This window comes from Salmo trutta, unplaced genomic scaffold (assembly GCF_901001165.1).
Source record: "Salmo trutta unplaced genomic scaffold, fSalTru1.1, whole genome shotgun sequence".
In the NCBI taxonomy this organism is placed as follows: Eukaryota; Metazoa; Chordata; class Actinopteri; order Salmoniformes; family Salmonidae; genus Salmo; species Salmo trutta.
The window spans coordinates 18,406-42,500 of NW_021822972.1; the positions used below are offsets into that span (position 1 = coordinate 18,406).

The 24,095-nt window shown below is 41.7% G+C and overlaps 1 protein-coding gene across 1 annotated transcript in view; it reads left to right on the forward strand.

The window, feature by feature from the left end:
• The window catches only part of LOC115187824 (ankyrin-3-like), a gene marked incomplete at its 5' end in the record, with an annotated part of 40,552 nt that overhangs the window by 9,208 nt on the left and 7,249 nt on the right, over positions 1–24,095 (forward strand). Inside the window, one exon of the mRNA XM_029746867.1 lies at positions 13,175–13,273. Coding sequence (XP_029602727.1) covers positions 13,175–13,273 — 99 coding nt within the window. The remainder of the gene's footprint in view (positions 1–13,174; positions 13,274–24,095) is intronic.

The following is a 24,095-nucleotide window of genomic DNA, read 5'->3' on the forward strand; positions in this document are numbered from 1 at the left end:
CGTCTAATGACTGGTATATATATATATTAACTACCTCTGGTCCATGTAACACTGTCTAATGACTGGTATATATATTAACTACCTCTGGTCCATGTAACACCGTCTAATGACTGGTGTATATATATATTAACTACCTCTGGTCCATGTAACACCGTCTAATGACTGGTATATATATTAACTACCTCTGGTCCATGTAACACCGTCTAATGACTGGTATATATATTAACTACCTCTGGTCCATGTAACACCGTCTAATGACTGGTATATATATTAACTACCTCTGGTCCACCCAACCACTTCTTTTGGTATATATATATATATATATATATTAACTACCTCTGGTCCATGTAACACCGTCTAATGACTGGTATATAGATATATACTACCTCTAGTCCATGTAACACCATCTTCCTTGCCTTCATCGCCTGTCTCTTTTATCATTGATAATAGTGACAGAGTAGTCCTCAACAGGTGTGTGTGTGTGTGTGTGTGTGTGTGTGTGTGTGTGTGTGTGTGTGTGTGTGTGTGTGTGTGTGTGTGTGTGTGTGTGTGTGTGTGTGTGGCTGCAGTCCAGTCTAAAGGCCATGTGAATGTTGTTTATCTCAAACACCACAAGACTTTATTTAGTGTCCATGCTGCTCCTGGTCATGGGATTCAGGATACAATTACTACACACATCGTCCCAAATGGCACCCTATTCCCTACGTAGTGCCCTGCTTTTGACAAGGGCCTATGGCACCCTATTCCCTATGTAGTGCCCTACTTTAGACCAGAGCCTATAGGTCACTATGTAGGAAACAAGGTGCCATTTGAGAGAGAGAGACAGAGAGAGAGAGAGACAGAGAGAGAGAGAGACAGAGAGAGAGAGACAGAGAGAGAGAGAGACAGAGAGAGACAGATAAAGACAGACAGAGAGAGACAGACAGATAGAGACAGAGACAGACAGAGAGAGACAGAGAGAAAGAGACAGACAGAGAGAGACAGAGAGAGAGAAAGACAGAGAGAGAGACAGAGAGAGACAGAGAAAGAGACAGAGAGAGACAGATAAAGACAGACAGAGAGAGACAGACAGATAGAGACAGACAGAGAGAGACAGAGAGAGAGAAAGAAACAGACAGAGAGAGACAGAGAGAGAGAGAGACAGAGAGTGAGAGACAGAGAGAGGGAGACAGAAAGACACAGAGAGAGAGAGAGAGAGACAGAGACAGACACAGAGACAGAGAGAGACAGAGACAGAGACAGACACAGAGACAGAGAGAGACAGAGACAGAGACAGAATGCCAGCCAAGCCACTCACTCTGCCCAGCAGTACGACCAGGGTGGTTAGGTTATGTTTCATCATACCTTGAATGAGACGTATTTGTGTCCTGGATAAACAACATGTTGCCCTGCCAACCTTAACGCTCCAGACTGACCCTCCAGACTGACCCTCCAGACTGACCCTCCAGACTGACCCTCCATACATACAGTACTAACCAGACTGACCCTCCAGACTGACCCTCCAGACATACAGTACTAACCAGACTGACCCTCTAGACATACAGTACTAACCAGACTGACCCTCCAGACATACAGTACTAACCAGACTGACCCTCCAGACATACAGTACTAACCAGACTGACCCTCCAGACATGCAGTACTAACCAGACTGACCCTCCAGACATACAGTACTAACCAGACTGACCCTCCAGACATACAGTACTAACCAGACTGACCCTCCAGACATGCAGTACTAACCAGACTGACCCTCCAGACATACAGTACTAACCAGACTGACCCTCCAGACATACAGTACTAACCAGACTGACCCTCCAGACATACAGTACTAACCAGACTGACCCTCCTGACATACAGTACTAACCAGACTGACCCTCCAGACCTCCAGTACTAACCAGACTGACCCTCCAGACATACAGTACTAACCAGACTGACCCTCCAGACATACAGTACTAACCAGACTGACCCTCCAGACATAAAGTACTAACCAGACTGACCCTCCAGGCCTCCAGTACTAACCAGACTGACCCTCCAGACATACAGTACTAACCAGACTGACCCTCCAGACCTCCAGTACTAACCAGACTGACCCTCCAGACATACAGTACTAACCAGACTGACCCTCCAGGCCTCCAGTACTAACCAGACTGACCCTCCAGACATACAGTACTAACCAGACTGACCCTCCAGGCCTCCAGTACTAACCAGACTGACCCTCCAGACATACAGTACTAACAGACTGACCCTCCAGACCTCCAGTACTAACCAGACTGACCCTCCAGGCCTCCAGTACTAACCAGACTGACCCTCCAGACTGACCCTCCAGACATACAGTACTAACCAGACTGACCCTCCAGACATACAGTACTAACCAGACTGACCCTCCAGACATACAGTACTAACCAGACTGACCCTCCAGGCCTCCAGTACTAACCAGACTGACCCTCCAGACATACAGTACTAACCAGACTGACCCTCCAGACATACAGTACTAACCAGACTGACCCTCCAGACATACAGTACTAACCAGACTGACCCTCCAGACTGACCCTCCAGACATACAGTACTAACCAGACTGACCCTCCAGACTGACCCTCCAGACTGACCCTCCAGACATACAGTACTAACCAGACTGACCCTCCAGAATGTAATGAATGATCATGATGTAATCTCCATGGTGATGAATGATCATGATGTAATCTCCATAGTGATGAATGATCATGATGTAATCTCCATAGTGATGAATGATCATGATGTAATCTCCATAGTGATGAATGATCATGATGTAATCTCCATGGTGATGAATGATCATGATGTAATCTCCATGGTGATGAATGATCATGATGTAATCGCCATAGTGATGAATGATCATGATGTAATCTCCATAGTGATGAATGATCATGATGTAATCTCCATGGTGATGAATGATCATGATGTAATCTCCATAGTGATGAATGATCATGATGTAATCTCCATAGTGATGAATGATCATGATGTAATCTCCATAGTGATGAATGATCATGATGTAATCTCCATGGTGATGAATGATCATGATGTAATCTCCATAGGGATGAATGATGTAATCTCCATAGTGATGAATGATCATGATGTAATCTCCATAGTGATGAATGATCATGATGTAATGTCCATGGTGATGAATGATCATGATGTAATCTCCATGGTGATGAATGATCATGATGTAATCTCCATAGTGATGAATGATCATGATGTAATCTCCATAGTGATGAATGATCATGATGTAATCTCCATGGTGATGAATGATCATGATGTAATCTCCATAGTGATGAATGATCATGATGTAATCTCCATAGTGATGAATGATCATGATGTAATCTCCATAGTGATGAATGATCATGATGTAATCTCCATGGTGATGAATGATCATGATGTAATCTCCATAGTGATGAATGATCATGATGTAATCTCCATGGTGATGAATGATCATGATGTAATCTCCATGGTGATGAATGATCATGATGTAATCTCAATAGTGATGAATGATCATGATGTTATCTCCATGGTGATGAATGATCATGATGTTATCTCCATGGTGATGAATGATCATGATGTAATCTCCATGGTGATGAATGATCGTGATGTAATCCAAATTGATGAATGATCGTGATGTAATCTCCATGGTGATGAATGATCATGATGTAATCTCCATGCTGATGAATGATCATGATGTAATCTCCATAGTGATGAATGATCATGATGTAATCTCCATAGTGATGAATGATCATGATGTAATCTCCATAGTGATGAATGATCATGATGTAATCTCCATGGTGATGAATGATCATGATGTAATCTCCATAGTGATGAATGATCATGATGTAATCTCCATAGTGATGAATGATCATGATGTAATCTCCATGGTGATGAATGATCATGATGTAATCTCCATGGTGATGAATGATCATGATGTAATCTCCATAGTGATGAATGATCATGATGTAATCTCCATGGTGATGAATGATCATGATGTAATCTCCATGGTGATGAATCATCATGATGTAATCTCCATGGTGATGAATGATCATGATGTAATCTCCATAGTGATGAATGATCATGATGTAATCTCCATAGTGATGAATCATCATGATGTAATCTCCATGGTGATGAATGATCATGATGTAATCTCCATGGTGATGAATGATCATGATGTAATCTCCATGGTGAGGAATGATCATGATGTAATCTCCATAGTGATGAATGATCATGATTTAATCTCCATGGTGATGAATGATCATGATGTAATCTCCATGGTGATGAATGATCATGATGTAATCCATAGTGATGAATGATCGTGATGTAATCTCCATGGTGATGAATGATCATGATGTAATCTCCATGGTGATGAATGATCATGATGTAATCTCCATGGTGATGAATGATCATGATGTAATCTCCATAGTGATGAATGATCATGATGTAATCTCCATGGTGATGAATGATCATGATGTAATCTCCATGGTGATGAATGATCATGATGTAATCTCCATGGTGATGAATGATCATGATGTAATCTCCATAGTGATGAATGATCATGATGTAATCTCCATAGTGATGAATCATCATGATGTAATCTCCATGGTGATGAATCATCATGATGTAATCTCCATGGTGATGAATTATTTTTTTACTGTACTCATCTTTTATCCAAACTAAAGGTTTTGTCTAATGGTCAGTGATTCATCTCATTATTATCCCTATTCAGGCAATGACAGGCTTTGTGTGTCTCTGTGTGCCCTTGAGCCTGTGTGTGTGTGTGTTCCCCTGTCTCTGTGTGTGTGTGTGTGTGTGTTCCCCTGTCTCTGTGTGTGTGTGTGTGTGTTCCCCTGTCTCTGTGTGTGTGTGTGTGTGTGTGTTCCCCTGTCTCTGTGTGTGTGTGTGTGTGTGAGTGTGTGTTCCCCTGTCTGTGTGTGTTCCCCTGTCTGTGTGTGTGTGTGTGTTCCCCTGTCTCTGTGTGTGTGTGTTCCCCTGTCTCTCTCTCTCTGTGTGTGTGTGTGTGTGTATGTCTCCCTCCTGTCTCCCATCCCCTTAATAAAAGGCCCATCTCTCCTCTCTGTGGTAATCCTCCCTCTTGGTAATCCTGGGAGAGTAATATTGCTCTTTAATCCACAGATTTTTATTTTCCCCTCCTCCCCTCCTCCCCTCTTCCCCTCCTCCCCTCCTCCCCTCCTCCCCTCTTCCCCTCTTCCCCTCTTCCCCTCTTCCCCTCTTCCCCTCCTCCCCTCTTCCCCTCCTCCCCTCTTCCCCTCCTCCCCTCCTCCCCTCCTCCCCTCTTCCCCTCTTCCCCTCCTCCCCTCTTCCCCTCCTCCCCTCCTCCCCTCTTCCCCTCTTCCCCTCCTCCCCTCCTCCCCTCTTCCCCTCCTCCCCTCTTCCCCTCTTCCCCTCCTCCCCTCCTCCCCTCTTCCCCTCTTCTCCTCCTCCCCTCCTCCCCTCCTCCCATCTTCCCCTCCTCCCCTCCTCCCCTCCTCCCCTCTTCCCCTCTTCCCCTCCTCCCCTCCTCCCCTCTTCCCCTCTTCTCCTCCTCCCCTCCTCCCCTCTTCCCCTCCTCCCCTCTTCCCCTCTTCCCTCCTCCCCTCCTCCCCTCCTCCCCTCTTCCCCTCCTCCCCTCCTCCCCTCTTCCCCTCCTCCCCTCCTCCCCTCCTCCCTCTTCCCCTCCTCCCCTCTTCCCCTCTTCCCCTCCTCCCCTCCTCACCTCTTCCCCACCTCCCCTCCTCCCCTCCTCCCCTCTTCCCCTCTTCCCCTCTTACTGTGTTTTATTAATTATTAAGCAAAGAGGGGTTCTACCTGGACCCAAGAAGGGTTGTTACCGTAATCTCTCTGCCTGCCGGTAGTAGGTGGACATATCGTGCTGCTTGGTCACCACACGCACACCAGCAAGCTAGCCTGCCATGCTCGGTCAAAGGATCAGAGATCACCTGTGTGTGTGTGTGTGTGTGTGTGTGTGTGTGTGTGTGTGTGTGTGTGTGTGGTGTGTGTGTGTGTGTGTGTGTGTGTGTGTGTGTGTGTGTGTGTGTGTGTGTGTGTGCGTGCGTGCGTGCGTGCGTGTGTGTGTGTGTGTGTGTGTGTGTGTGTGTTGTAGGCTAGTGCATTAGCTAAATTAATAAGCCAGGTGGTGAGATGGATACAGGGATCTGTTTGTCCCTCTCTCACAGTTCACCCGGAAAAGAGGATTAAGTCCTGTGTGTATTAGAGAGGTCTCTGTGTGTATTAGAGAGGTCTCTGTGTGTATTAGAGAGGTCTCTGTGTGTATTAGAGAGGTCTCTGTGTGTATCAGAGAGGTCTCTGTGTGTATTAGAGAGGTCTCTGTGTGTATTAGAGAGGTCTCTGTGTGTATTAGAGAGGTCTCTGTGTGTATCAGAGAGGTCTCTTTGTGTATTAGAGAGGTCTCTGTGTTTATTAGAGTGGTCTCTGTGTGTATTAGAGAGGTCACTGTGTGTTAGAGAGGTCTCTGTGTGTGTTAGAGAGGTCTCTGTGTGTATTAGAGAGGTCTCTGTGTGTTAGAGAGGTCTCTGTGTGTATTAGAGAGGTCTCTGTGTGTATTAGAGAGGTCTCTGTGTGTATTAGAGAGGTCTCTGTGTGTATTAGAGAGGTCTCTCTGTGTATTAGAGAGGTCTCTGTGTGTATTAGAGAGGTTTCTGTGTATTAGAGAGGTCTCTGTGTGTATTAGAGAGGTCTCTGTGTGTATTAGAGATGTCTCTGTGTGTGTTAGAGAGGTCTCTGTGTGTATTAGAGAGGTCTCTGTGTGTATTAGAGAGGTCTCTGTGTGTGTTAGAGAGGTCTCTGTGTGTATTAGAGAGGTCTCTGTGTGTATTAGAGAGTTCTCTATGTGTGTCAGAGAGGTCACTGTGTGTATTAGAGAGTTCTCTATGTGTGTCAGAGAGGTCACTGTGTGTGTCAGAGAGGTCACTGTGTGTGTCAGAGAGGTTGTCTTAGCTCAGTGCTTCTCAATTATTTTCTGTTACGCCCCCCCTAGGAAGAAGTAAACATTTCGCGCCCCCCCAACTCTCCGCCGCGACTGTAAATAGTATCATTTGTCTATAAAATTGTTATAAGTACACCTCTGCATAACATTGTATTATTATTTTTGCAGCACTTGCGTCATCCAGCATGAGAGACCATGTCTAATGCTGCAGGCAGTATCAGCTCCTCTGCTATGGAGTGGGGTTTTTTGCACTGAGCAATTTGGTACGCCACCTTATATGATGCTAACAGTGCTCGCTGGTTTACTGAAGTAGCATTCACAAAGCGGGACGATTGTTGACAATATTCGGCACGTTTTCGATGAAAAAACTCAAGCGGCTTATCAGCGTGATTGGGGTGTAATGTCTTTAAGTGACGCCTTAATTTATTTGGCTTCATGCTGTCCGCTGCTAACATTTTTAGACACAGTAAACATACCGGTCTTTCCTCGTCTCCCACCGTAGTCACAGTGAAGCCAAGCGCTACATTCGCTTCGTCATATTTCCTCGTCTTAGCTTTCGGGAGACTTACGTTTGTCTCATTATCTCCGTCTCTCTCCGCCTTTCTTTTCATCCCTGTTAAATATTTTTCCATGTTGTCTCTTAAGGGTTTGTTATCTGCACTTCATATCTCCTGCTCTGTGCTGTGTGATCTTGTTCGATTAAAAAAATAACTACTACGGGGCAAAAAAAAGCGTGTTCCCCGGGGTCACGCGCCCCCCCTGGCATCGCTCCGAGCCCCCCCAGGGGGGCGCGCCCCACTATTTGAGAAGGACTGTCTTAGCTGGAATAAATGCTTCCTCCGGTCACCTATAGACCTATTGTGGTTCTATTGGTTCCATATGGTGTTATTGTGGTTCTATTGGTTCCATAGGGTGTTATTGTGGTTCTATTGGTTCCGTAGGGTGTAATTGTGGTTCTATTGGTTCCAAAGGGTGTTATTGTGGTTCTATTGATTCCGTAGGGTGTTATTGTAGTTCTATTGCTTCCATAGGGTGATATTGTGGTTATATTGGTTCCATAGGGTGTTATTGTGGTTCTATTGGTTCCATAGGGTGTTATTGTGGTTCTGTTGGTTCCATAGGGGGATATTGTGGTTCTACTGGTTCCATAGGGTGTTATTGTGGTTCTATTGGTTCCATAGGGTGTTATTGTGGTTCTATTGGTTCCGTAGGGTGTTATTGTGGTTCTATTGGTTCTGTAGGGTGTTATTGTGGTTCTATTGGTTCCGTATGGTGTTATTGTGGTTCTACTGGTTCCGTAGGGTGTTATTGTGGTTAAATTGGTTCCATATGGTGTTATTCTGGTTCTATTGGTTCCGTAGGGTGTTATTGTGGTTCTATTGGTTCCATAGGGTGTTATGGTGGTTTTATTGGTTCCATAGGGTGTTTTTGTAGTTCTATTGGTACCGTAGGGTGTTATTGTAGTTGTAATGGTTCCATAGGGTGTTATTGTGGTTCTATTGGTTCCATTGGGTGTTAATGTGGTTCTGTAGGGTGTTATTGTAGTTCTATTGGTTCCATTGTGTGTTATTGTGGTTCTAGTGGTTCCGTAGGGTGTTATTGTGGTTCTAATGGTTCCGTAGGGTGTTATTGTGGTTCTATTGGCTCTGCTGGGTGTTATTGTGCTTCTATTGGTTCCATAAGGTGTTATTGTGGTTATATTTGTTCCATAAGGTTTTATTGTGGTTCTATTGGTTCAATAGGGTGTTATTGTGGTTCTATTGGTTCCGTAGGGTGTTATTGTGGTTCTATTGGTTCCATAAGTTGTTATTGTGGTTCTATTGGTTCGGTAGGGTGTTATTGTGGTTCTATTGGTTCCATAGGGTGTTTTTCTGGTTCTATTGGTTCCGTATGGTGGTATTGTGGTTCTATTGGTTCCATAGGGTGTTATTGTGGTTATATTGGTTCTGTAGGGTGTTATTGTGGTTTTATTGGTTCCATAGGGTGTTATTGTGGTTCTATTGGTTCCGTAGGGTGTTATTGTGGTTCTGATATTTTCTTACCTGGCTCAGTGGAACCAATAGAATTGAATAGTTTGAAAACTGCCAACCCTGCCCAATTGGCATGCCCTCCAGGCAGGCTAAAGCAAACGTTGGGGCCAGTTTCCCAGACACAGATTAGTCCTAGTCCTGTTCTTAACTCTTGGGTCCAGTTTCCCAGACACAGATTAATCCTAGTCCTTGTTCTAAACACTTGGGGCCAGTTTCCCAGACACAGATTAGTCCTAGTCCTTGTTCTTAACTCTTGGGCCCATTTTCCCAGACACAGATTAATCCTAGTCCTTGTTCTAAACACTTGCGGCCAGTTTCCCAGACACAGATTAGTCCTAGTCCTTGTTCTTAACTCTTGGGCCCATTTTCCCAGACACAGATTAATCCTAGTCCTTGTTCTTAACTCTTGGGCCCAGTTTCCCAGACACAGATTAGTCCTAGTCCTGTTCTTAATGCTTGGGGCCAGTTTCCCAGACACAGATTAGTCCTAGTCCTGTTCTTAACGCTTGGGGCCAGTTTCCCAGACACAGATTAGTCCTAGTCCTGTTCTTAATGCTTGGGGCCAGTTTCCCAGACACAGATTACACATTGTCCTGTTCAATCTCTATGGAGAATGCTTTTTAGTCCAGGTCTAGGCTTAATATGTGTCTGCGAACCGGCCCCAAAGTATTTGGCAGATTTGAAATAGTATTTGAACCCAAGACTGTCCACAATAGTTCTGCCCACTGAGTTTATGTCAATGGGGACCAACCAGGTCAGTCCCTGGAAATTCCAGAGATATATTTGGTTGCACCCCATTTCTTGGTACAGAAATGACCAGGTATTTGAAACCTGATATTGAACTGCTGGCCAATGAAAGGGCATGGTTTGTCACATGATCATGACTGAGTTGACCTGACAGAGTGTTATCAGCTGAGGTTCATCTTTGCTCTTTGAAGCCTTCTAAGTATGTGCTCTATCAAACTCTATGGCCCGTGCTCTCCTGTCTGAGACACACCTCCTCCTTCCAGGCTACTCTAACACACTGTGTGTGCTCTATCAAACTCTATGGCCCCTGTCCGGAATGCAGGCTGCTTTTTCCTTTTTTTTAAAAGGGTTGACATTTTCAGAAGCTTCTAAATGTGTGTGTCCTTGATAGTCTCTATGACAGTGCAGAAAGCCCATACCCCATGGCTCTTTGGCATTTGAACTACTCACTGTGTGTGTACGTGCGTGTGTACTTCTGTTTGTGTGTGTGTGAGTGTGTGTGTGTGTGTGTGTGTGTGTGTGTGTGTGTGTGTACGAGCCACTGCCAAGTTGAGGGGGGCTTTGGAATTGGTGGCGGTGGATAAACAGAGGAAGGGACAAGGGGATAGGAACACCTCTCTTTACTACAGTGCCTTAGAAGGCTCCAGGACCAGCCAGGAGGGACAGTAGCTCCTCTCTCAACCCAACTGAGAGAGCCCGCAGGGGGGCAGGAGGAGGCAGACAGGACCCTTAACATCCAAACCTCTGGAGCCAGGCAGGAGGTGAAAGGGGAGAGCAAGAGGGGAGCCTGCACCGTGGTGCTTCATCTTCTGGAGCTGATTCATCTTTATTGGAATACCAGACCAGAAGAAGAGGAGATTACCAGACCAGAAGAAGAGGAGATTACCAGACCAGAAGAAGAAGAGATTACCAGACCAGAAGAAGAGGAGAGTACCAGACCAGAAGAAGAGGAGATTACCAGACCAGAAGAAGAAGAGATTACCAGACCAGAAGAAGAAGAGATTACCAGACCAGAAGAAGAGGAGATTACCAGACCAGAAGAAGAAGAGATTACCAGACCAGAAGAAGAGGAGATTACCAGACCAGAAGAAGAGGAGATTACCAGACCAGAAGAAGAGGAGATTACCAGACCAGAAGAAGAAGAGATTACCAGACCAGAAGAAGAGGAGAGTACCAGACCAGAAGAAGAGGAGATTACCAGACCAGAAGAAGAAGAGATTACCAGACCAGAAGAAGAAGAGATTACCAGACCAGAAGAAGAGGAGATTACCAGACCAGAAGAAGAAGAGATTACCAGACCAGAAGAAGAGGAGAGTACCAGACCAGAAGAAGAGGAGATTACCAGACCAGAAGAAGAGGAGATTACCAGACCAGAAGAAGAGGAGATTACCAGACCAGAAGAAGAAGAGATTACCAGACCAGAAGAAGAAGAGATTACCAGACCAGAAGAAGAGGAGATTACCAGACCAGAAGAAGAAGAGATTACCAGACCAGAAGAAGAGGAGATTACCAGACCAGAAGAAGAGGAGAGTACCAGACCAGAAGAAGAAGAGAGTAAAGAAGATAAAGAATAGGGGAGAAGAGAATAGAAGTGAGATAGTCAGGTGTAGGAGGAGGAGAAGGAGGGATAGTCTGGTGTAGGAGGAGGAGAAGGAGGGATAGTCAGGTGTAGGAGGAGGAGAAGGAGGGATAGTCTGGTGTAGGAGGAGGAGAAGGAGGAGGAGAGGGCTGGGATTCCTCTCGCTCCTCTGGCTACACACGACAGGATGGAGGAAGACGAGGACGAGGTGATTGTGTGTGTGTGTGTGTGTGTGTGTGTTATCCTTTACAACGGCTGTATATTATCCTAGTCTTCAGTTATCAGTGGATGTAGCTACTGTAGCTACCTGAGCCGTGTTGACATCATGTGTATATTCCAAACAGCACCCTGTTAAAAACCTGCAGAGTTTACAACTGATCCAGGATCTGTGCCGTATTACTACAAAGACTCACGCTGCAGCAAAACAGCTGTTAGGTTGAATTGGCTAAATGTGACGACGTAGAGATTTAAACCAAAACTGAATAATAAGCCTATGCAAGAGGTTTCACTACAGTCCCTGGTTCGATTCCAGGCTGTAACACATCCGGCCGTGATTGGGAGTCCCATAGTTTGGCGCACAATTGGCCCAGCGTCGTCCCTTGTCCCTTCCTCTGTAGGCCGTCATTGTAATTAAAGAATTTGTTTAAAAAAATAATATTTTAAATTTGGTTAATTTCAAGTTTAATAGATGTAGTGACGTCTCTAGCACTGAGATGCAGCGCCTTAGACCGCTGCGCCACTCGGAAGACCAGTATTGATGCTCTATCTAATTTCATGACCTGCTCTGTGTTCCCTCTGAACATTAATCCGAATGCTTTGATTCTTATGTTTATAACTGAACTCAGATCTGTGTTTCCTGTTGTCTCATTGGTCTGTCTGAATGCCTGATGTGTTAGAAATACTGATCTCAAATTAGCCATCTCCCTTGTGTTACTAATGAACATATTAGCTGTTGAATCTAAACTGACCAGAGAATGTTTCCTTTGCTCTTTAGCAGGCTGAATCGCTCACCTGTTACGTTTACAACAGATTTCTCCGTGTGGTTTTGGTGTTGGTACTTATTTAAAACCCTACACTGTTCTATTTTGGACTGTTTATGTTGTAGGTCGGACATATTTTAAGACGTACCGTTGCTAGGTAACAGTCCGATACACGAGCTGAGATGAGAAGGGCGTCTACATTGTTTCCTCTGGTTGGATGGGATAGACAACAGTCCACTGATTCAATATTTTTTATTTATTTATTTATTTCACCTTTATTTAACCAGGTAGGCAAGTTGAGAACAAGTTCTCATTTACAATTGCGACCTGGCCAAGATAAAGCAAAGCAGTATATATATAAATATGACTTGTTGACATCCGGTGTAAGGACATCCTGGCGTGACCACTTCCTCTTTTTTTCAATGGTCTTCAAGCGCAAAAAAAAAAACACTAAAACAATAACATAAAATATGTAGAAATGACCTGTGTTTGTTTGTTGTAGAACGGGCTGAATGTCTTGGTTCTCGTGTTACCATCCAACTGACTCAGGTTGTGTCCCATATGGAACCCTATGGGCCCTGGTCACAAGTAGTGCACTAACAGAGGGAAGAAGGTGACATTTTGGCATTAGTTCTTATGTTTATATCACTGACCTGAGACCTGTGCTTCTCTGTTATAGAACGGTCTGAATGCCTTAGTTGTTATATTCATAAACTGACTCCAGGCCTGTCTCTCTCTCTCTGTTCCAGAATGGTCTGAATGTCTTAGTTATTATGTTTAATAAGCTGACCTGAGACCTGTGTTTCTCTGTTCCAGAATGGTCTGAATGTCTTAGTTATTATGTTTAATAAGCTGACCTGAGACCTGTGTTTCTCTGTTCCAGAATGGTCTGAATGCGCTGCACCTGGCAGCTAAGGAGGGCCATGAGGACCTGGTGGAAGAACTACTGGAGAGAGGCTCCGCCGTCGATTCTGCTACTAAGGTACTGTAGCTACTGTAGCTAGCTACCATACATGTCCTGTAGCTAGCTACCATACATGTCCTGTAGCTAGCTACCATACATGTCCTGTAGCTAGCTACCATACATGTCAGGAAGTAAACAGGAAGTAAACCAAAATTCCTATTGAATAATTGAAACAAATCTGTTTTCAAATGACTTCTCAATAACCTGAATGATATTTATGATATTTATTTGTAATTTTTGGGGGATAAAAAAAAAAAATGTTTAAATTGACCCCAACCAATGATCCCTCTAAGCTCCCTCGGGACCGCCACGCAGAATAAATATCAGCCTGCGCAGAGAAGCACGAGTATTACATTTCAACTAACTTTTTGGAGTTTTCCCTGTTAGTTAACACTATCAACGTTTCCCTTTACTGTGGGAATTGTCATCGAATCAAGGCAATATTAGCCACTTTCAATGAAACGTCCCAGAAAGAAAAAAAACTATGGTATGCAAAACTAAACTATGCAAGAGATTTTGTTATAGGCCGAACACGGAGTAGGATTCTATTGCCGTCGACAGGTACAACTCATGTCCATACTCTACACAGACCGGTGTGCTATAACCAATCAGAGCTGCAGTAGGCCTATATGCAAATAGACCATTGCCATATATGGATCTGTGCCATTCACTTTGAACTGGACTGTGTTTACAGCATGAGCTGCCATGAGTAGATGTGCTTGTTTTGAGATCAAAGTGAGAGCTGCATGCAGCCACGTGTGTGAACATTTGTTCATATCCTCCACTAGTTAGTGAGTCATTAGTCCAGTTATAGATCATTTGTAGTCAGCAATGGGGGAGTTGTTGCTTCCTACAAGAGCACAAAACGTGTACATTTCTAGACATCTTGTCACGTCTGATTTGGACTGGCGTAGAGGCGGAATCAGATGCAGGAGACAGAGGTGCTGGAGGTGAGTGTCTTTTAATAAACCGACACACACAAACGCCGAAAAAACACAGGGCGCTATACAAAGTTCGCCTGGGAGAAACACTTTCCCATAAACACAAAATATATATATCACGGCACAAAAGCAAGGAGCGCAGCCCGGTAAATCCTTAGACAAAACTGTCGGAAAACACAACGTGGACAATCAACAATCCCGCACAAAATCCCAACTGAAAACACACATTAAATAAGTCCCCACTAATGACAGACACAAAACAGGTGCGGAACAGACAGACAAAACTAAACGACACAGAAACAACGATCGGTGGCAGCTAATAGGCCGGCGACGACGACCGCCGAGAGCCGCCCAACCGAGGAGGGGCGCCACTTTCGTTGGATCCTGTGACACATCTTTGATAAGCAAGTCTGGTAAAGAGCTTTTTTTTTGTCTTAAAGGGGCAGTGTTGTATTTTGAGACAGGCTTGAATAAGCCAAGGAGCCAATAGGCAGAGGGTAGAATAATTTGTCTGATTCTTTGTAATAATGGTATGGGGATAATGATTCATTTTATTTTGTAAAGTGGTTTCTTGCATCAAACAACACCAACGGCATTTTCAGTCACCTCCTTGTCTGAAGGACAAGTGGATAAACAGGTTAATGCCAAGCCATGCATGTTTCTTTCAAAAGTCTCATGGAATGTAGGCCTATATTAAACACCACACATTGGCTGCTACTGTAGTTCGAATGATAGAACAGCTGTTTCCATGTTAAAATGTTACGGGATGCATTTTCTCCATTGTTATTGATGGTAGGCCACTCTGGTTGTGATCACATAGCCACAGTAGTCTACTTGGCCACTGTTATAACTGTAACTTAAAGCGGGTACAGCCTCAGTTACAGCCTCAGTTACAGCCTCAGTTACAGCCTCAGTTACAGCCTCAGTTACAGTCTCAGTTACAGCCTCAGTTACAGTCTCAGTTACAGCCTCAGTGTTCACAGTAAAACTGTAACTTAAAGCGGGTACAGCCTCAGTTACAGCCTCAGTTACAGCCTCAGTTACAGCCTCAGTTACAGCCTCAGTTACATCCTCAGTTACAGCCTCAGTTACAGCCTCAGTTACAGCCTCAGTTACAGTCTCAGTTACAGACTCAGTTACAGCCTCAGTTACGGGCTCAGTTACAGACTCAGTGTTGACAGTAAAACTGTAACTCAAAGCGGGTACAGCCTCAGTTACAGCCTCAGTTACAGTCTCAGTTACAGCCTCAGTTACAGCCTCAGTTACAGCCTCAGTTACAGCCTCAGTTACAGCCTCAGTTACAGCCTCAGTTACAGCCTCAGTGTTCACAGTAAAACTGTAACTTAAAGCGGGTACAGCCTCAGTTACAGCCTCAGTTACAGCCTCAGTTACAGCCTCAGTTACAGCCTCAGGTACAGCCTCAGTTACAGCCTCAGTGTTCACAGTAAAACTGTAACTTAAAGCGGGTACAGCCTCAGTTAAGGCCTCAGTTACAGCCTCAGTTACAGCCTCAGTTACAGCCTCAGTTACAGCCTCAGTTACAGCCTCAGTGTTGACAGTAAAACTGTAACTCAAAGCAGGTACAGCCTCAGTTACAGCCTCAGTTACAGGCTCAGTTACGGCCTCAGTTACGGCCTCAGTTACGGCCTCAGTTACGGCCTCAGTTACAGGCTCAGTTACAGCCTCAGTTACAGCCTCAGGTACAGCCTCAGTTACAGCCTCAGTTACAGCCTCAGTTACAGCCTCAGTTACAGCCTCAGTGTTCACAGTAAAACTGTAACTTAAAGCGGGTACAGCCTCAGTTACAGTCTCAGTTACAGCCTCAGTTACAGCCTCAGTTACAGCCTCAGTTACAGCCTCAGTGTTCACAGTAAAACTGTAACTTAAAGCGGGTACAGCCTCAGTTACAGCCTCAGTTACAGCCTCAGTTACAGCCTCAGTTACAGCCTCAGTTACAGTCTCAGTGTTCACAGTAAAACTGTAACTTAAAGCGGGTACAGCCTCAGTTACAGCCTCAGTGTTCACAGTAAAAGTGTGCCGGATGTTGCATGGAATTTTCACAACGTTCAAGTTTGCACTCAGCAGACCTGAAATTTGCTCAGTGCTTGATTCCAACCTATATACATCAGTAGTAGTTTGAATTGACCCCAGCCTTTATACATTCAGTTTGAATTGACCCCAACCTTTATACATTCAGTTTGAATTGACCCCAGCCTTTAAACATTTAGTTTGAATTGACCCCAGCCTTTATACATTCAGTTTGAATTGACCCCAACCTTTATACATTCAGTTTGAATTGACCCCAGCCTTTAAACATTCAGTTTGAATTGACCCCAACCTTTATACATTCAGTTTGAATTGACCCCAACCTTTATACATTTAGTAGTATTGACCCCAACCTTTATACATTCAGTTTGAATTGACCCCAGCCTTTATACATTCAGTTTGAATTGACCCCAGCCTTTATACATTCAGTTTGAATTGACCCCAACCTTTATACATTTAGTAGTATTGACCCCAACCTTTATACATTCAGTTTGAATTGACCCCAACCTTTATACATTTAGTAGTATTGACCCCAGCCTTTATACATTTAGTTTGAATTGACTCCAACCTTTATACATTCAGTTTGAATTGACCCCAGCCTTTATACATTTAGTTTGAATTGACCCCAACCTTTATACATTCAGTTTGAATTGACCCCAGACTTTATACATTCAGTTTGAATTGACCCCAACCTTTATACATTCAGTTTGAATTGACCCCAGCCTTTATACATTCAGTTTGAATTGACCCCAGCCTTTATACATTCAGTTTGAATTGACCCCAACCTTTATACATTTAGTAGTATTGACCCCAGCCTTTAAACATTTAGTTTGAATTGACTCCAACCTTTATACATTCAGTTTGAATTGACCCCAACCTTTATACATTTAGTTTGAATTGACCCCAACCTTTATACATTTAGTAGTATTGACCCCAACCTTTAAACATTCAGTTTGAATTGACCCCAACCTTTATACATTCAGTTTGAATTGACCCCAACCTTTATACATTTAGTAGTATTGACCCCAGCCTTTATACATTTAGTAGAATTGACCCCAACCTTTATACATTCAGTTTGAATTGACCCCAGCCTTTATACATTTAGTTTGAATTGACTCCAACCTTTATACATTCAGTTTGAATTGACCCCAACCTTTATACATTCAGTTTGAATTGACCCCAACCTTTATACATTCAGTTTGAATTGACCCCAGCCTTTATACATTCAGTTTGAATTGACCCCAACCTTTATACATTCAGTTTGAATTGACCCCAGCCTTTATACATTCAGTTTGAATTGACCCCAGCCTTTATACATTCAGTTTGAATTGACCCCAACCTTTATACATTTAGTTTGAATTGACCCCAACCTTTATACATTTAGTAGTATTGACCCCAGCCTTTATACATTTAGTAGTATTGACCCCAACCTTTATACATTTAGTTTGAATTGACCCCAGCCTTTATACATTCAGTTTGAATTGACCCCAGCCTTTATACATTCAGTTTGAATTGACCCCAGCCTTTATACATTCAGTTTGAATTGACCCCAACCTTTATACATTCAGTTTGAATTGACCCCAGCCTTTAAACATTTAGTTTGAATTGACCCCAACCTTTATACATTCAGTTTGAATTGACCCCAACCTTTAAACATTTAGTTTGAATTGACCCCAACCTTTAAACATTCAGTTTGAATTGACCCCAACTTTTATACATTTAGTAGTATTGACCCCAACCTTTATACATTTAGTAGTATTGACCCCAACCTTTATACATTTAGTAGTATTGACCCCAACCTTTAAACATTTAGTAGTATTGACCCCAACCTTTATACATTTAGTAGTATTGACCCCAACCTTTATACATTTAGTAGTATTGACCCCAACCTATATACATTTAGTTTGAATTGACCCCAACCTTTAAACATTTAGTTTGAATTGACCCCAACCTTTATACATTTAGTTTGAATTGACCCCAACCTTTATACATTTAGTTTGAATTGACCCCAGCCTTTAAACATTTAGTTTGAATTGACCCCAACCTTTAAACAGTTAGTTTGAATTGACCCCAACCTTTATACATTTAGTTTGAATTGACCCCAACCTTTAAACATTTAGTTTGAATTGACCCCAACCTTTAAACATTTAGTTTGAATTGACCCCAACCTTTATACATTCAGTTTGAATTGACCCCAAAATTTAAACATTTAGTTTGAATTGACCCCAACCTTTATACATTCAGTTTGAATTGACCCCAACCTTTAAACATTTAGTTTGAATTGACCCCAACCTTTAAACATTCAGTTTGAATTGACCCCAACTTTTATACATTTAGTAGTATTGACCCCAACCTTTATACATTTAGTAGTATTGACCCCAACTTTTATACATTTAGTAGTATTGACCCCAACCTTTAAACATTTAGTAGTATTGACCCCAACCTTTATACATTTAGTAGTATTGACCCCAACCTTTATACATTTAGTAGTATTGACCCCAACCTTTATACATTTAGTAGTATTGACCCCAACCTTTATACATTTAGTAGTATTGACCCCAACCTTTAAACATTTAGTAGTATTGACCCCAACCTTTATACATTTAGTAGTATTGACCCCAACCTTTATACATTTAGTAGTATTGACCCCAACCTTTATACATTTAGAAGTATTGACCCCAACCTTTATACATTTAGTAGTATTGACCCCAGCCTTTATACATTCAGTTTGAATTGACCCCAACCTTTATACATTCAGTTTGAATTGACCCCAACCTTTATACATTCAGTTTGAATTGACCCCAACCTTTATACATTCAGTTTGAATTGACCCCAACCTTTATACATTTAGTTTGAATTGACCCCGACCTTTATACATTTAGTTTGAATTGACCCCAACCTTTATACATTCAGTTTGAATTGACCCCAACCTTTATACATTCAGTTTGAATTGACCCCAACCTTTATACATTTAGTTTGAATTGACCCCAACCTTTATACATTTAGTTTGAATTGACCCCAGCCTTTATACATTCAGTTTGAATTGACCCCAACCTTTATACATTTAGTTTGAATTGACCCCAACCTTTATACATTTAGTTTGAATTGACCCCAGCCTTTATACATTCAGTTTGAATTGACCCGAGCCTTTATACATTTAGTTTGAATTGACCCCAGCCTTTATACATTCAGTTTGAATTGACCCCAGCCTTTATACATTTAGTTTGAATTGACCCCAGCCTTTATACATTCAGTTTGAATTGACCCCAACCTTTATACATTCAGTTTGAATTGACCCCAACCTTTATACATTCAGTTTGAATTGACCCCAGCCTTTATACATTCAGTTTGAATTGACCCCAGCCTTTATACATTCAGTTTGAATTGACCCCAACCTTTATACATTCAGTTTGAATTGACCCCAGCCTTTATACATTCAGTTTGAATTGACCCCAACCTTTATACATTTAGTTTGAATTGACCCCAACCTTTATACATTCAGTTTGAATTGACCCCAACCTTTATACATTCAGTTTGAATTGACCCCAACCTTTATACATTTAGTAGTATTGACCCCAGCCTTTATACATTTAGTAGTATTGACCCCAGCCTTTATACATTTAGTTTGAATTGACCCCAACCTTTATACATTTAGTAGTATTGACCCCAGCCTTTATACATTTAGTTTGAATTGACCCCAGCCTTTATACATTTAGTAGTATTGACCCCGACCTTTATACATTCAGTTTGAATTGACCCCAGCCTTTATACATTTAGTAGTATTGACCCCAACCTTTATACATTTAGTTTGAATTGACCCCAGCCTTTATACATTTAGTTTGAATTGACTCCAACCTTTATACATTCAGTTTGAATTGACCCCAACCTTTATACATTTAGTTTGAATTGACCCCAACCTTTATACATTTAGTAGTATTGACCCCAGCCTTTATACATTTAGTAGTATTGACCCCAACCTTTATACATTTAGTTTGAATTGACCCCAGCCTTTATACATTTAGTTTGAATTGACCCCAACCTTTATACATTTAGTAGTATTGACCCCAACCTTTATACATTTAGTTTGAATTGACCCCAGCCTTTAAACATTCAGTTTGAATTGACCCCAGCCTTTATACATTCAGTTTGAATTGACCCCAACCTTTATACATTTAGTTTGAATTGACCCCAACCTTTATACATTTAGTTTGAATTGACCCCAACCTTTATACATTTAGTTTGAATTGACCCCAGCCTTTATACATTTAGTTTGAATTGACCCCAGCCTTTATACATTCAGTTTGAATTGACCCCAGCCTTTATACATTCAGTTTGAATTGACCCCAGCCTTTATACATTCAGTTTGAATTGACCCCAACCTTTATACATTTAGTTTGAATTGACCCCAGCCTTTAAACATTTAGTTTGAATTGACCCCAACCTTTATACATTCAGTTTGAATTGACCCCAACCTTTAAACATTCAGTTTGAATTGACCCCAACTTTTATACATTTAGTAGTATTGACCCCAACCTTTATACATTTAGTAGTATTGACCCCAACCTTTATACATTCAGTTTGAATTGACCCCAACCTTTATACATTTAGTAGTATTGACCCCAACCTTTAAACATTTAGTAGTATTGACCCCAACCTTTATACATTTAGTTTGAATTGACCCCAACCTTTATACATTCAGTTTGAATTGACCCCAACCTTTATACATTCAGTTTGAATTGACCCCAACCTTTATACATTTAGTAGTATTGACCCCAGCCTTTATACATTTAGTAGTATTGACCCCAGCCTTTATACATTTAGTTTGAATTGACCCCAACCTTTATACATTTAGTAGTATTGACCCCAGCCTTTATACATTTAGTTTGAATTGACCCCAGCCTTTATACATTTAGTAGTATTGACCCCGACCTTTATACATTCAGTTTGAATTGACCCCAGCCTTTATACATTTAGTAGTATTGACCCCAACCTTTATACATTTAGTTTGAATTGACCCCAGCCTTTATACATTTAGTTTGAATTGACTCCAACCTTTATACATTCAGTTTGAATTGACCCCAACCTTTATACATTTAGTTTGAATTGACCCCAACCTTTATACATTTAGTAGTATTGACCCCAGCCTTTATACATTTAGTAGTATTGACCCCAACCTTTATACATTTAGTTTGAATTGACCCCAGCCTTTATACATTTAGTTTGAATTGACCCCAACCTTTATACATTTAGTAGTATTGACCCCAACCTTTATACATTTAGTTTGAATTGACCCCAACCTTTATACATTTAGTTTGAATTGACCCCAGCCTTTATACATTTAGTTTGAATTGACCCCAGCCTTTATACATTCAGTTTGAATTGACCCCAGCCTTTATACATTCAGTTTGAATTGACCCCAGCCTTTATACATTCAGTTTGAATTGACCCCAACCTTTATACATTTAGTTTGAATTGACCCCAGCCTTTAAACATTTAGTTTGAATTGACCCCAACCTTTATACATTCAGTTTGAATTGACCCCAACCTTTAAACATTCAGTTTGAATTGACCCCAACTTTTATACATTTAGTAGTATTGACCCCAACCTTTATACATTTAGTAGTATTGACCCCAACCTTTATACATTCAGTTTGAATTGACCCCAACCTTTATACATTTAGTAGTATTGACCCCAACCTTTAAACATTTAGTAGTATTGACCCCAACCTTTATACATTTAGTAGTATTGACCCCAACCTTTAAACATTTAGTAGTATTGACCCCAACCTTTATACATTTAGTAGTATTGACCCCAACCTTTATACATTTAGTAGTATTGACCCCAACCTATATACATTTAGTTTGAATTGACCCCAACCTTTAAACATTTAGTTTGAATTGACCCCAACCTTTATACATTTAGTTTGAATTGACCCCAAACTTTAAACATTTAGTTTGAATTGACCCCAACCTTTAAACATTTAGTTTGAATTGACCCCAACCTTTATACATTCAGTTTGAATTGACCCCAACCTTTAAACATTTAGTTTGAATTGACCCCAACCTTTATACATTCAGTTTGAATTGACCCCAACCTTTATACATTTAGTAGTATTGACCCCAACCTTTATACATTTAGTAGTATTGACCCCAACCTTTATACATTTAGTAGTATTGACCCCAACCTTTATACATTTAGTAGTATTGACCCCAACCTTTATACATTTAGTAGTATTGACCCCAACCTTTAAACATTTAGTTTGAATTGACCCCAACCTTTATACATTTAGTTTGAATTGACCCCAGCCTTTATACATTCAGTTTGAATTGACCCCAGCCTTTATACATTCAGTTTGAATTGACCCCAACCTTTATACATTTAGTAGTATTGACCCCAACCTTTATACATTTAGTAGTATTGACCCCAACCTTTATACATTCAGTTTGAATTGACCCCAACCTTTATACATTTAGTTTGAATTGACCCCGACCTTTATACATTTAGTTTGAATTGACCCCAACCTTTATACATTCAGTTTGAATTGACCCCAACCTTTAAACATTCAGTTTGAATTGACCCCAGCCTTTATACATTCAGTTTGAATTGACCCCAACCTTTATACATTCAGTTTGAATTGACCCCAGCCTTTATACATTCAGTTTGAATTGACCCCAACCTTTATACATTTAGTTTGAATTGACCCCAGCCTTTATACATTCAGTTTGAATTGACCCCAACCTTTATACATTCAGTTTGAATTGACCCCAACCTTTATACATTCAGTTTGAATTGACCCCAGCCTTTATACATTCAGTTTGAATTGACCCCAACCTTTATACATTTAGTTTGAATTGACCCCAACCTTTATACATTTAGTAGAATTGACCCCAACCTTTATACATTTAGTAGTATTGACCCCAACCTTTATACATTTAGTAGTATTGACCCCAACCTTTATACATTCAGTTTGAATTGACCCCAGCCTTTATACATTTAGTTTGAATTGACCCCAGCCTTTATACATTCAGTTTGAATTGACCCCAACCTTTATACATTTAGTTTGAATTGACTCCAACCTTTATACATTCAGTTTGAATTGACCCCAACCTTTATACATTCAGTTTGAATTGACTCCAACCTTTATACATTCAGTTTGAATTGACCCCAACCTTTATACATTTAGTTTGAATTGACCCCAGCCTTTATACATTCAGTTTGAATTGACCCCAACCTTTATACATTTAGTTTGAATTGACCCCAACCTTTAAACATTTAGTAGTATTGACCCCAGCCTTTATACATTCAGTTTGAATTGACCCCAACCTTTATACATTCAGTTTGAATTGACCCCAGCCTTTATACATTTAGTTTGAATTGACCCCAACCTTTATACATTCAGTTTGAATTGACCCCAACCTTTATACATTCAGTTTGAATTGACTCCAACCTTTATACATTTAGTTTGAATTGACCCCAGCCTTTATACATTTAGTTTGAATTGACCCCAGCCTTTATACATTCAGTTTGTATTGTAGTTAATGTAGTTAGTAGTTAATTAGCCTGGTCCCAGATCTGTTAAGACAGAAATTCAGCTGTTGATGCTGCTGCTAAAGGTTCTGAGACCTTTAGATTATACTGAGGGGGGGAGAGGTGGATAGAGAGAGGGGGGAGAGCAAGAGAGAGAGGTGGATATAGAGAGGGGGGAAAGAGAGATGTGGGGGGGAGAGGGGGGAGAGAGAGAGGTGGGGGATAGAGAGAGAGGTGGGGGGAGAGAGAGAGGTGGGGGGGAGAGAGAGAGGTGGGGGGGAGAGGTGGATAGAGAAAGGTTGGGGGGTGGGAGAGGAAGAGAGAG